At 32.1% G+C, this 15,865-nt stretch overlaps 1 protein-coding gene across 3 annotated transcripts in view; it reads left to right on the forward strand.

Annotated features, from left to right (window-relative positions):
* The window catches only part of LOC118185795 (uncharacterized), a 346,837-nt gene extending 340,305 nt beyond the window's left edge, over positions 1-6,532 (forward strand). For all 3 annotated transcript variants that reach the window (XM_085807229.1, XM_035355703.2, XM_035355702.2), the window contains one exon: positions 3,510-6,532. In XM_085807229.1, the coding sequence (XP_085663355.1) occupies positions 3,510-4,247 (738 nt within the window). In that variant the 3' untranslated portion in view covers positions 4,248-6,532. The remainder of the gene's footprint in view (positions 1-3,509) is intronic.
* Positions 6,533-15,865: the final 9,333 nt, after the last annotated feature.

A 15,865-nucleotide genomic window follows, 5' to 3' on the forward strand; every position in this document is an offset into this window, starting at 1 on the left:
CACTTTATATTCTACTATGCATCAGAAATATAACAATAGTTATTTTTATGGCTATAAAACAATGCATACCTATAGTACGTACTATCTTCACAATTTTCTGAACCATTAACCCGGTTACTCAACACGATGTTATTACACAGGGAAGAAAAAACGCTAGGTGTCTGTATTTGTAATATCTTTTACAAACATATATAATACACTCAGATTTAGATAAGTTGACGTCACAGAAATTATTATGCTGTCCGCATTCATAATAAAGTAAATTGTTTTCTTTCCGTTAAAAAGTTTTCTTTTTTAGGGAACTTTCCTTGGCTAATCCCTTGAAAAATGTTTCAAACGGACTTTATTACATATCTAACACTTTTATGAATGTACACGTTACATCTCTTCATGATTCCTAAAAACAGAAGCAAAATCGAATTTTTTTTTTTACGGAAAGAAAAATAAAATAAATTCCTTTATTTTGAACCATAATCTTTTATTTATTAATTTATTTTAAATGGAACTTGCAGATTAACAATAAGCGAAATATTTAATCTTTATTCTTATATTCATTAGTACATATCAATTAGTAGCACACATCAATCACTTGAAAAATTATTTTTCAGTACAGTGTTATTTAATTAATTAATTATTATTTGCTCAAATGTTTAAATTATTTATTTATTCATTTATTCGCCCTCTTAAATTATTTATTTATTATTTATATTTATTTATTCGTCCTTTTAAATTATTTTTGTTGTAAAGTTGGAAGAATGGCTTGAATGTAATCTTCAGTTTGCAAAACAACGTTACAAAGTACGACATATTTTAGTAATTTTCTGCCTCAGGCGCTAAAGAGAAATAAATTATTTAAAAAAAATAATGTTACTTCGTGGTAACAACTAACATTTATCATAAGATTCTCTTTAATCTCAATAAATGGAGTGTTTCCATTAAATAAATCGTATGGTTTAGATCATGGATTATATACTCCGCGTTATAAGTTTTCCGGAATTAAACCACTGTTAGTTTCCAAAAATAAAACAGTAGCAAGCTTATTATCATGACTAAACAGTTAAAAGAAACTGAAATATTACCCTAGACTTTTCCTTTTATTTTATTTTAATTCATGAATATGCTCAGCTTCATATGTACAAGTAAACCTCCTTTTAGAATAAAATTATGATATTCAAAAATCAAATAACTCAAAACTTTCGAAATACCGAAGCAGGGTTTCGAAGCATTCTAGAAGCAAAATCAATTAATTTACTACACTTCTTAACCCCTCTTTAAACCTTCGCATCTACATTCCTTAATTTGCGGTACTTATCGTTTGATTCTGTACTTACATTGTGCATCTTAAGCATCGGGAAAAGACCTTAGCCTTAAGAAAATAATAATAAATAAAATAAAACACTCAAAAGCTTTTTCGAATGCAAATCCTGGTTAGGCTATTAGCGTGAAACTGCAAAAGCAGCCGCTTGCATAATGTAATGGTCGGATTTGAAGTGTTTATCGTTACAAATACAAACATAGTCGCCGCGGATGTTAATCCTATTGCTAATGTATACACCATGTTGGCCCTATTATCACCCGCTTCAAATAGCTAATTAGGTGACAAAGACTTTGGAGCAACCGCTGGGAGGCGTTTTCTGGCGTTGTTACAAATCATCTCCATTTAGACGCTAATGGGTGATTATAAATCTCAAGTTAGTCTTTACCATCTGTCCCTTTGTTCAGTTAAGGTGGAATTATTTCCTTTTTCTTAGCTTAAATGTGAGTTGTTTTAATTGTATGGTCATTTTTTGAGCGCGAAGTCTTTCGTATTACAAGTTTACTTCCAGGTGGGCCATTAAATTAAGAACTAAAGAATATTTGTCGATTTTTCTTCTGAGTGAACCGGTTAAAAGTCGAAAATGTTACTAAGAAGTAATTCAATAAAATTAGTCGCTTTTTAAATGTTTTCTTGCTTAAAGGCTTCGTTAATGTCAAGTGTGAATTCATTGCAAATTAATGTTGTAAGTTATATAGTAGCACTGTAGTGCACGTTTTAATTAAACGCATTAGGGAAAGTTTATGCCTAGTTTTAAGTATAAAGGCAATATTTAACAAATTTTTGTTGCGCATCGGTAGTTGATTTTAAAAGACTTTAGCTAACATGGTAAAATTCTGAATGTATTATCAGTTGTTCAGAGAAAGAGTTATTGATTTTATTTTAGCATAAAATATGCTTAGTATTCTCAACAAACACAATAAAACGCATGATTTCTCCACTTTAAATAAAATATCATTAGATAAGTGATGCTCCGGTCGCTGAGACTGTTTACAACTTAAATGAAAATTCTGTGTCAGCTTATATTAGTGTTACTTTTAAATAAAAATTATGCACTGAAAGAGTAAATATTAGAGAAAAACTTTAAACTCTGAAAATATTTTTACTTTTAATGTGGTTTCTTAGACTATGGGCCTTTTGAGAAAGACCTTAGAGAGTTTCTTAGATTGCGTGTCTTTTCAGGTCTCGCCAGTATTGATCTCAAATAGATACTCATTTTTTTTATCTGGAATTTTAGTATTTTTTTAATAAGCTGATCAGTTTTTATATACTACGATATTCTCAGCGATTTGATGAGCCCTTTCTATTAGACAGATCTAAGTAAATGTGTTACTTTTAAATCTTAATCTTAAGTTTATTCTAGGGCAGTAACAAAGGTTTAAAAAGATTTGAGCTAACATCTTATACATGTAACTCATATTATAAAAATTAGGGCACTTGAGATAACCAAATATACATATTAAAAATATGCGTAATGAGTCCAAGGTTTAGGACTAAAATAATGAAAAGTCAAGATCTGGGGGGGGGGTATCATTACTGTTTAGCTTTCCCATATTATGCAGCTTTCGAAACGTTGATAGAGTTTGAGGATTACTTTGTAGAAGTAAGCTTTTACAACACTCTTTCATCTCGTTATTACACTTTCCTTAATTTCTGAAATTGTCTCAAACTGATAATCTTTAAAAAATGATTTCAATTTAGGGAACAAAAAGAACAGAAATATTGTATTCTTTTTTATAAGCAGAATTCGTAATGGCTAGTTTGACCATTGGAACTAATTGTTATATGGCAGCTTTACTGAGAGTATTTGAAAAATTCAGTCCTAAAATTTTGTAGACGAAACTCTCTACACAGTGATTTATACGAAATGACACTTCCTTCTATTATTACACTTGGTTCTTTATCATATTCTGTGTTAAGAATAAATCGCGAATTTTTAAATTAACTGAATGACTGTATATTGCAAAAATATTCTGCAGTACGTGTGAAAGAAATTAAGAATGAAACTATAAAACTAAACTTTGCGTTCATATCTGTACATGATAACACAGAGAAAATTCTTAAGTTGCACCTAACTAGATAAAAATATTGAGATCATTTAACTGACTCTGAGCTAAATTTAATTTTAAATACAGATTATCTGGTAATTCATAAAAGCAAATTCGCAGTGACTTTTTTTTTTTTTACATTTCAGGTATGGTTTCAAAATAGAAGAGCGAAGTGGAGAAAGCAAGAAAAAGCAGCTGGTGGTCAATCCCAAAGTCAAGGGTACAACCCATATTCCGCTACTACTGCACTACCATCCGTACCAGCTTCAACACCAGGTTCAGCAAAACCTTTCAGTGCTCTTGGTTACTCACGTTCTTATGATCTGGGTCTATTAAATGCTGCTGCAGCCGCCCATCATCATCATCATCACCAGTTTCCACCTCCTTATTTACCACCTCCTGGGCTGTCTCTGTTTCGACCAGCTCCAAGTTTTTTATCTCCAGCTAGTTACACTCTCCGTGATCTGCCGTATTCCAGTTTGTTTCCAGCAGCAGCTTTATCGTCCCCATATTCGGTAGCTGGGTCATTCCCTCCAACATCATTTCAGAGCTTATTGGTCAATCTGTCTGCTCAGAACAGACCAAAGCTGACTACTCCTCCCGATTTGAGCCCTGTTGCTACTGAACCTTATCCCAGTTTGTTGACTGCTGCGGGTGCAGCAAGTACTCATTCGACTCCCGCTGCCGTAACTCAACCATCGCCTGCAATTTCACCGCCAACTGTTCCTCCTAGACCATCTACGGGCTCCCCAGTCTCACCGCCTGCAACAGGCCCTGTAGATCTCGATCGAAGGAGCTCAAGTATTGCTGCACTAAGACTGAAAGCTCGCGAACATGAAGTAAGAATGGAATTGCTGAGAAAAGCTAATGGAGAAGTGAGCTGAGTTATATATGTAAGAAGAAAGGCATTGATTCTGCTCTCCGCAGGGTATAATACAGATGAATTCGAGCTGAAGCACATCTTTTGATGCACTGCAACTCCAAAGATTATACTAGTGAAATAAAAACTCAAATCTCCTCGGAGATGAGACAGAACTTATCTCGATTCCCTGCTGAATTCGAACAGACTTCATAAAGTTCTAAGCCGTCCTTTTGAATAGTTTTTAAATAAGGACAGGAATATTTAACACAGAACTGACTGTCATAAATACACGCGCTTACTTCTAAGCTTATATCGACTTTTGAAGTCTTTCAACATTTACATTACTTCAACAATTGTAAGATTTCCTTTTTGTATTGACATTGCCTTATACTGTTTTCAGACGTATTGTCTTTAAGATACAATGATAAGATCATGGTTTCCCGGTATTTATGTGTATAGCAGATGATATTCTAGCGTTTTACTTAGTACGACCTTAAACAAATTACTGAGTATTAGGAAGTCAATTTGAATTTAAAAGATTTTCAACTCCCTACATCAAATATGCATATGTTATGCAAGATTATTCTCATGCATTTTTTTTTATTCTCTATGTACTTTTCTGAATATGAAAGTACGACAAAAATCTATTTGAATTAGCATTTGGTGATAACTTTTATTTTTTCATGCAGAGGGTACGTATTTAATAAAAAGTTGCCTAACGGAAAACATATTTTTATTTCACGATTAAACTGTTCAATTACAAAAGCTATATTAAATGAGACTATATGAGCATAGACTTAATATCACGGCTACAGATAATGTTGTCTTTCACAACTCCTAGGTTTACTTTCAAATACCTATTTCAAAATACGTTGCTATTTTAATGAATATGTATATAAAAGATTCAAAGATGCATTTCATTATTATTTTAGTTACGAATCTTAATCGTAGTTTAATGATTCTAAAATGTAAAATAAAGTGAAGCGCTTGCTTGATGTTTATTCGACTTTTTACATAACATCAAGGGAATGCCGATATTTATCAGTTAAAGTTAAAGAATTACGACATCTTTCTTTTGTCAATTTTTGTTAAATAAATGTATGAAATTTATATGTTAACATAGAAAATGTAGAACTAAATAACATTTAACATGCATTTGGAGCAAAAATGCAGGACTCGGAATAGTATTCATAATAAAGTTCTACTTAAAATTAATTTAGTTCAACGAAAAATGTCACTAAATCAATCGCAGCATACAATTAGATATTAAAAGCTCTCATAGTTCAACAACATAATTTTTAACACGTATAATTACTTGTTATGGATAAATGAAACATGAAAATTATGATATTTATATATTTTTTCCTAGAAAAAGCTTAATTCAAGGAAGATTATGACTTGAAGGATGAATTTATTTTTCATTGTGAATTTAAAATGTAGCCTGTTAGTTCATATATTTTTATTTTTCCTCAGCATAATTATTATTGAAATAGATATTGAATGCAAGCGATTTCACTCATTACTAACCAATTGATATATTAGAAATTCAAATTAGATTTTTGATTACACATACTTTCTAAAATTATTGCGCAACTTAAAAGGTATGTCAGTTAATTGCGAAAATAAAAAAAAATTAAAATTATCTTATGTTTAATCTTCGGAAATTATACTTAAAAAAGTAGAATGAATTGATTTGCTTCAATTAAATGTTCTGTTTGTGTTTTTGAAACATGTGTTTTTATCAAGTTGATTAATGTCCTTTTGATGAGATCTTACTGTGATCGTTCATGTGCAGTTATGAAGTTCACATGCAGCATAGTGCATATATATGTATATCCGTCCAGAAGTAAAAGTATATAGTTATCACATTTTTGATTTTAACATCCGTCCAAACCTGTTCCTTATACAAATGTCATTATGACATTGAATTATGATATGAATATTTATAGAACAACTTTACTCAAAGTATATTGTATGATGGATAGTATATAATAAACGTTTGTTGCAGTACTTAATATCTTTTCTACACATTTATAAAATAAATTGAAAAGCTGCTTAAAATTAAAACTATATATTATAAAACTTTGGCCCTCTAACTGTAAAAAAAATTCTCCTTTTATATAAGAATGTTCAGTTACTAAAGTAACTTCAGTTACTAAAATTTTAAGTATCAAGATAAAAACTTTGTAAACATATTAATTTATGCTTCAAAGGAAGCTTTTAAAGAGGTTTGTTTAGAAAATGAATATATAATTAGTGATCTGATATTAAAATGTTATTTTGAATCAATCTATGCTTTCCTAATTGGGCAATACATCTGACTCTTTAAAAAAAATATTAAAAAAATTATATGTTGTATTTTAAACAAATTTATTTACATCCGACTGAAGCTGAAATGTTAAATTATTTAATGTATTTAATATGATATATATATTCATCATATGATGACATATGATGTTTAAATAACTCAAATATTGACATGAATTAGTTCATTAACATTGTATTCTTCAAAGAATTAGAAGCCTCAGTATCTTTTTTATTAAGGCAACTTTTAACTTTGAAAAATCATGTTGTTTACATTCATTCGAATCTATTGTTAACATTCTACCTGAGCTTTTTATGAAGTCTTTGTACAGTGTGTACTGTACTATATACTGTAAAATATAAATATGTTATATCAACATATGTGTAAATATTTATATATGTTTCCTCCGGTGTATACGTTTTTGAAATTATCTTCGAAGGAAAAATCCGTCCATATAATCATGATTGTTGGAATTTCGTTTTAAATATTTGGATGCATATTTAACACCAAGTTTATTCTCTTAATGACAAACAACGTGACTGTCATTTTCTGTGCAGTTTAGGTGATTTTGTCTTAATAAATATGAAAAACTAGCCATTTACTTGTGTTTATTGCAAACGTCTATATGAATCTAAATGCTTCTCAAGAAACATTGGTTTATGCAGAGTAGTTACCGAAATAATACTTCGGGGAGTAAACATGATACGAACTGGAGTAAATAAGTATAATAATTAACATGGGGTAAATATACTGATATGTTGACACTGTTTGGACGGGGCGCCTTCATAATAGTGTCCCGTCGTAACGGTGCCTACACCTTTATGCTTTTCCAAATTATCAATGAACTTGTATAATGCCAGCCATAGGTCAAAAAGGAAGAAACTTTCATAAAAGTGCCCTAACATAAAGCTGCGCCCACCTTTATGAGGATCAGTTTCTAACTCGCAAAGATAAAATCTTACTTTAAAAGGTAAAGGAATGGGCACCTTCATAAAGTTTGCTTTCTGCAAGTTAAAAGTTATAAAAAGAAATTTTTGTTCTTTTTATTATTTATCATTGTTCTTGTGTGATACTTGAGCTGTTTTATATGTTTGGATTGATCTTTCGAATAAAGCCATATGTAACAACAAGAGTTAAAAGCTGATCGTCATTAAAGGTACGCGCACCTTTATGTTGAAGGATTTTTATGAAAGTTTCTATCTATTCAGACAATTGCCACCTTGTATAAGGGTTCGGGCATTTTTATAATGGATCACCCATATGAAGCTGTTGTTCACTTGACAGTGTAAAAAAGATGACATAAATCTTTAATACCCCAGAAGTACTTCACATAATCACACTAATCACCTATATATAGCAAATATTTTTGAGAGAGCAATGGAAAACCAATGCTACTTGATATAAGAAGCTGCTGGAAAGAAGAAATACAAGCCGAAAGAGGATATCTGTTAAGAAAAGCGAGTAGGTAAGAGCAGTAGAATGCTATATATCTATGTATTCATTTAAATAAAGATTATGAATTCAGCCAGTTGCGTCTGTAACTTTGCAAGACAAATTTCCTCAGTTTCAATGTTAACGGCGAATACGAAGTTATTTTGAAGGTAAGTACATTAACATTTCAGTAGATTCTCTGTTTTCGTGATAATGATCACAATAGAATACCCTTATTCAACAGAAAACTAAGTAGCGCCCGAAACACTTGATTTACCGAAGCTGAAATTTAGGTTATAATTCTATCCGATTATAAGACTAAAGTTTCATCAATTATTCATTTTCGCGTCATTTCTCTCTCTCACGCATACACATGCACACACGCAAAAAAGGAAAAAAGCTTTCATTATTATTATAGCGATTTAATAACTCTGTTAGAAAACTAATTTTCAACTTACATTGTAAATTATTATTTATTAGGAAAATGTTCACAATTTAGAAATAGACAGGGCCGAATAAAGAAAATTTGGTTTTAGCACTATTACTACTTGCCTCTGAGCAGGCTCCCGACAAGACTATTCATCTTACGGGATTTAAAGCCTCAATGCTCATTTTCCTTATTTGCATGAGAGCAAAATAAGATTACGATGCCCTCCCAAATCATCATGATTATAAGGATTTGGAGGGGCCCTTGAAAGCTGGGCCCTACGCTTGTATTTTAAGGTAATAAGATCCGGAATATAGAACGTGACACCGTGGTCCTCATTCTTTATCGTGTAAGAAAACCCGCCATAACAAATAGACAGTGTTATTTCGGTGTTATTTTAATTGTATTATGCATCAGTTCATAATTTAATCTCAGCGAAAATTGCGGTATACGTTTTATGAACAAAAATTACGTTACAGCCAGGAAAGTTGAAATAAAAGCAAAATTAGTTGGTAGATCTGAAAGAAATTGGTTAAAAATATTTATATTAATGAGTTAAACAAATTATGAAGAACTGTTGACAGTAATAGTCGACATTATTTTAAGCAAATTCTCTTAATTATTCTAATTTAAATTTAAAAAATTCGTGTTTTAAGGGATTGCTAAGTATCTCATTGCCTGTATTTGAAATTTTGTAGTGAAAGTTTTACGAAGTAATAATGAACTTCATAACGAAGAAAGAAATGTACATCATATAATGAGGAACTCCTGGAATTATATTAGCTAGTCAATCAGTCTGTTACGTTTGTCAGTTGCAAAAGCAAAGAGAAGTTTAAAGCGGTGTAATATTCAGAATTAGTTATGTAGCTCTTAATCAGAGCATTACTTCCTAAAACCCTGCTTAATAATTAGATTATCTTTTTCTCATTTCTTTATTTATTTTCTTTCCATGGCTTGAATCAGATGCCATGTTGAATTCCACTAAAGCTCGTATTTGCAAAAGGAGGTTCCAATCAGTTTCTAACTTTTTCTAATTTGTTAACTAGCAGTACTACATTAGAAGCAGCATATTCAGCCTCCAAGTAAAATGTGATGATATGACACTTCTGCACATGGTAATTCCGCGCAACTGGCATTTCAGCGCATCACCCCTTGGGGAACATGAAATTTTCTAATAGGTGTAACCAATAATGGACAATAAGTGATACTTCTGCATAGCCTATCAACAATTAATCAGTCTATGACTATTGACATGATTTTTGTCAAATAGTGTTCATTCTTGTTCTGATGGTATTTCTGAGTATTTTTGGTGTATAACTAGGTTTTTTTAGATCTTTTTAGAACATTTACTTAAAATGAATTTTACCTGTTCTGAAGCATCTAAACATGTCAATCTATAGCCACTATCAATATCGGCAATTTCGTGTTAATGCAAATTTTAAAGTTAAGATTAATGTTAATTAATTAAGTTAAGATTAATTAAGATGTGTTAAAAGCGATACATCAAAGACAAAAAGCTTTGTCTCCCCCTCTGGAAATCAGGTTCTGCTCACGATTTTTTAAAAAATTAATTTTTGGTTCAACGACGGAAAAAAAAACAGAATCCCTTGATCATTTCTAAATATACCAGTACTTTGCTTTAAATATCCGGAGTTTAGATAAATGTGTGTATGGAAATTACAAATGTCTGCAAGACAGATTTGATGGACCAGGTATCTTTAAACAGACCATAGAATACAAAATTTTATATGCTTTAATACCGAAATTTGATTTCTTACAAAACAAATGCTGCAAAACAAGCGCCATATATAAAATTTGCTTTATAACCAAAACTAGGGGAAAAATAAATAAGATTTTGCAGTATCGTAGCTACAGGTCCTTGAATTTGCCGCCCATCTTGATATACGAGCTAGTAACTAAAAAGAAATAAAGCTCTACTTTGTTTCTGAAGAAAACTTTAATTCCAACATTTTAAAAATTATATTATTATTTTGCTTGTTTTCTATTTGCGAAATCATCAATGGCATTTTAGAGGTCTGTTTGAATACTCCGGTTGCTGTTATCTAGGCAATACAGAAAGATTTCCTAAACGCAAAATGCACATTTGTAGATTTTAGTATTTCCTAAACGGTTTTGATTTAAAAAACTCTTCTCACAACTATCAAGACAATATTTTTGGATGAACTAAAAAAAATTCAAAAGGCCGCCTTTCCATGTTCCTGATTTGTTATCTCTTAACAACGAAATCTTCCTTATTAGTGTCACCCTGATAAAAGTTGAGTTGATATTCGTAATTTTCATTCAAAAGTTTTGACGGAATTAAAAAGCTATAGCAAGAATATGTAGCTGTTGAAATCTCGTGATGGTTTCTTTGATTACTTTATTTAAAGTAAAAACTATACTCGTGTGCAAAAGTAAGAGAATTTGCAAATTATGTCTATTTTTGCTAAAAGTATAAATCCTAAGGTACTAATTATGACGTCAAAGAATTATGCAAATATTCGGCTTCTAAACCGTAAGCGTACACGTGCGTGTCTATTGAGCTGTGATTGTTGAGGGGATATAAGTGCAAAAGGAATTTTTGGCGATTTGTGTGCCCGTTCTCTTTCAGAACATTTGTCGTTTTTCTCGTAAGATTTGGATAAATTTTTTAAGGTATTATGTAAAATAAGTGGCCACGAACATATGCATGATGGGATGAAACGAAGACTTAGTGCTAGACCTGGAGATAGGCTAATTACAAGCGCAGGTGGCTACAGAATTCTGTAACTTACAGTGTCGTCTGTAAGTCGTGGAAACAATTTCAGGACACTGGATCCATATCGAAAAGATCAGGACAAGGTCAACCAAGATCCGCAACGGTGAATGATGACCATTATTGGACACTTTCAGCGCGACGACGCAGGACTGTTGCAGCTTCACAGCTCTCACATGAGCTACATGCTGCCACTAGAACCCGAGTTTCGCAGTCTACAGGAAAGCCTGGAATTGAACGCGGAACTACCAGTGTTTACAGACTTTACCACTCGGCCGCTGGTGGGTCCAATTTTAGTTTGCAGTTCTTTAACGAAACCAATCGTTTTATGTACGTAACGCCTTTCTCTTCAATCTGGCTTATGATACTTCGGAGATCAAAAGTCAGCTTTATTAAGTTTTCTGGGTTGTTAATTTGAATTCTAAATTTTAAATAATTTAAAAAAAATCTTAAATTAATTCAAATTAAGTTTAAAATATTTTCTTAATTCGATACTTTCAATACATTATTTACAACATTCGTTAAAGGTACTGAAATTTTTTTTAATCAGGATGGATATTAAAAATTCATCATTAAAGTCAGCTTAGAGAAGTAGTAATATAATGTGTAAAGAAGATATAGACAGCATTAATAGTTAATTTAACAATCTTGAAAGAAACAAACTACTTCCTTTTAAACAAAGCATTTAATTGGTTCAAAATGTCCTTGAAATAATGCAACGAAAGGGAAGAAAAAATAATTAAGGTCCCCACATATTTTGCATAAAGGAAATCAATCATATTTATACACTTTTAGTGACCCATTTGCGACTCAATGACTTCGGATTTTATTTTTTATTCTTTATACCTCGCTGATTTTCAAATGAAGAAACATAATTGCTTTTTACCATGATGGCTTAATTTTTGGCTTGCATCTTAACGACTATTGAAAACAATGGAGGAAGTAAATGTTTTAAGATGATTTAATGCTTTTAAGATGATTTAGCATATACGAAAGTTATTTAATGATCATAATGAAAAACTGAATGGAATAGCTTTGTCATGTAATGGATCAGTTTTGTGATTGAAGTTACTTTTGAGGAAAGAAATCACTAGCAGCCTTTTAAATAACCTGTAGTAATAAAATAGCGACTGAAACTGTTTTTTGTAGAGCGTATTTGGACAGCTGTCGAGTAAAAGAGCAAATAATCTTTTAAACTCAGCATACAAGTTCGGTTTTTTAGATTGCATAATCATTTTCTAAAGCTTTCTTTAAACTTTTAGTGTAATATTAACTTGTTTATGTATTATAAGAAAACTAAAAGCGTGAAATTAACGCAACACAGTACTCTTATTAGCATCCGAGGTCTCAAATCTCACTGTTTGGTTCATATCACTTTTGTGTCCATATCACTTTCAAATGTTGCCACCAAATGTTATCACTATACATTATTTATATAGAAATAATGTCGGGAATATGAAAAATGTATTGCAATACAAATAAAAGAATGTTGCCACCAAAATTGACAAATCGAAATCCATAATAGATTAAACGATAGCATATTTTCAGATATTCTCAAAATTACATCGGAAGCGGAAAGAAACGTCAAATCCTTGGCAAGAAATTTTCACAAACCCATTGTTCACATTAAATGATATGCCAAATCTTACCAAAAATAGATTGACTAAAATTTAAAAATAAAAGTGGGATCAATATATAAATAATTCATTTGATAGCATCTGTATTTAAATGTTGAATTCTAAAAGTCATATATAAAGTATTATAATTAATCAATGATATCAGTAGTTTTTATACTGAATTTTAAAAGCAGTTATAAGAATCATAATTCATTGGTAACATCTTCATTTTCGGAATTCAAATTTCGGAAATTCCTAAAATATTTGCATCCTGCCCTCTGACGGCAGCCTTTATAATTTGATGGTCCTCCATCAGTATTAAAGATGGTCTAGATAATCATATGCATTTTAGCACAAGAATCAAAACAAATGCAAGACAAGAAATAAAAATTATTGCAACAATTTGGCTATTGCAAGAAAAATCACGAAATTTTATGGAGAGCTGTCTTTTTCAAATGAACAGTATCACAATTTTTTGCTTATCTGTTTTAGCACTTTCATGGTTAAAAACAAATGTTGAATCTAGCTCAGACCTTGTCTAATATTTTTTTGTGCGAAGGGCCACTTCAAAATTTTTGCAAGCAACTGGGTGAGAGAGGTTGCCATTTTTTGTTAAAAAAGTTACAGTAAACCCTAAACCATCAAAAATGGGAAGTAAAACATGTATTATAAAATAATTTATTACATATTAATTATTTATTCGGCAGTAAATATAAATGCAGAACTGCAGTACTTCGTTAAGTAAGTTTAGACAAAATTCTTGAAATTTCGAAAACAGATCAAACATCAACTAACTTATTTATAAAACAGCAGTAAGGTTTTAAGTCTTTCACTACTGTAAACTGTGACTAGCCTTTGATAGACGTAAAACGACTTATCGTTGTGTCTAAGTAGAACAGAGCCTCAAGAAATATGTAAAAGACCCTTTATTTTAAACTAAAAGGGATGAACAGAAGGCGCACCTGATGCTTAAAAATCCGCTAGCATTTAAGGCAAGGAACTCAAAGAAGAAATTCAAAAAGTAAATCTAAATTTAAATACTAATAGGCAAAGGCTACGCAAAGTAATTTATCGCGAAGATGATTCCGACTTCACCGGCGTGATTTTAACTACTGCCAAGTACACCGATGGCCATTAAAATTGCAACACCAGAAAGGAATGATCTGACGAACGTTGAAATCATATGAAAGGAAGAATTTGGGATATGCAAATGATTAGTATTTCAGCGCATTTAGACGACGCAGGAGGGAGAAACGGCATCTGAAGCACTGCATAAAAGGAAAGTTGTTTAGTGTATTTCTCCTTCGAAAAGTGCTTTGTAATGTTGCAGTTTGCTCAGAATTTCGTGTTATGCCTCGAATAAGAAGAGGAAATATTTACCAGCAAGTTTCGAAATTCAAAAGAGGCAGGATCGTTACCTATCGAAAGCGTAGATTATCGTTCCGTGATATCGCCTGTCCCACTGGTTAACATCCAACCACTGTCATGCGAATATGGAATCAATGGATTGTTGAGAGTCATACTAAACGGCATGCAGGATCTCAATGCACTCCCATAACTAACGCCAGAGAGGACAGACATATTGTAAGGTCAGCCCTGCAAAACCGTACGACCATTAGTGAGAAATAGGCATATTTGCAGCACGCCCAGTATCAACTCGTAAGGTGCGTCGTCGTTTGTTGCAGCGTGGACTATCAGCAGAGTGACTATTACTTCAGCTTCCCTTGACAATGCAGCATAGAGAGAGAAGGCGACTCTGGTGGGCCAAATGACATAGCTGGGTATAGGAGTGGAACAACATGGTCTTTTCAAATTAGTCCCGCTTCTACGAGCAGTATTCTGATGGCCGTATACGTGTCTGGAGTGTCATTCTGATTTTAGCCTCCAAGACGGTATAGTGGTTAGGGAAGCCTGACTGCGATACCGAGGGGTCTAGGTTTGAATCCCGGAGAAGGCATGGTTGTAACTGTCCGTCCCTTCATAGGTGGCGATGGTGGCCCATCTATTAGGTGCCTCCATAATAAAGAGACCACCACATCTGGCCTTGCATAGATTAATGGACTGTGTTACACTGTAACTGTTCACAATCTGCCATTGGAAAAAAAATATTCTGGTGGCCGTATACGCGTCTGGAGCGTTCGAGGACACCGCACCTAACCTGCTTGCATTCGATATCGGATAGGGGCCCTGCACCTGGTTTGATAATTTGGGCAGCCATTGGGTACACGACACGCACGTCTCTAGTTCGGATCGACGGTAATTTGAACGCAGATGAGTGCATTTGTGACATTTTAAGTCCGGTGGTTGTTCCCTATCTTCGAGGCCTCCTAACGCCATGTTCTAACAAAATGATGCAAGACCATTTGTTGCACGTCGTCTTCTGACCTTTCTTTCGATAGACAGGGTACAAATAGGACGCAGCCCCATCCACCTAATCGACAAGATTTTATGACAAACAAGTTTGCGCCAAGCAAAAAATATATATATATATATATATATATATATATATATATATATATATATATATATATATATATATATATAAAATACATATAAAATTACATAATTATACATGAAATTACATATTACATGAAATACATATAAAATACATAATTATAAAAACGCATAAAATACACCACATAACGCACTGAATAAAATTATGTTAAAATTCCATATAAACACCAATATCTCAATTTAAATTATTGTAACACAAAATTTAAAAACAAACTTTTATCAAATAAAAATACCAACATCAGAGCGATTATTATTTAGAAAACACATAAGTTCCCTTGCAAATTTAAATTCTTTTTCAGCACCTGTAAAAATCTTAATAAAATTATATTTTTTTCGTATGGCATAAGTAAGTGTACATTCTTCCACATAGTGCCTTACCGATCCGATAACTCCACAATTATGACAATATTCATTCTCTTGTATGCCAAATCTTTTAAGATACACCGGGAAGCGCCCATGTCCAGTAACAATTTAATTAAAATCCAAATGACAGGAAATACTTTTATTAAACATAGGTTTTAAATAATAGGCATATTCTTTTCTTCTATTCGAATTATTCCAATTATCATACCACAAATCAATATAATATTGT

This window comes from Stegodyphus dumicola, chromosome X1, assembly GCF_044657685.1.
Source record: "Stegodyphus dumicola isolate Sdum_Otavi_A_Nest chromosome X1, ASM4465768v1".
NCBI classification, from domain to species: Eukaryota; Metazoa; Arthropoda; class Arachnida; order Araneae; family Eresidae; genus Stegodyphus; species Stegodyphus dumicola.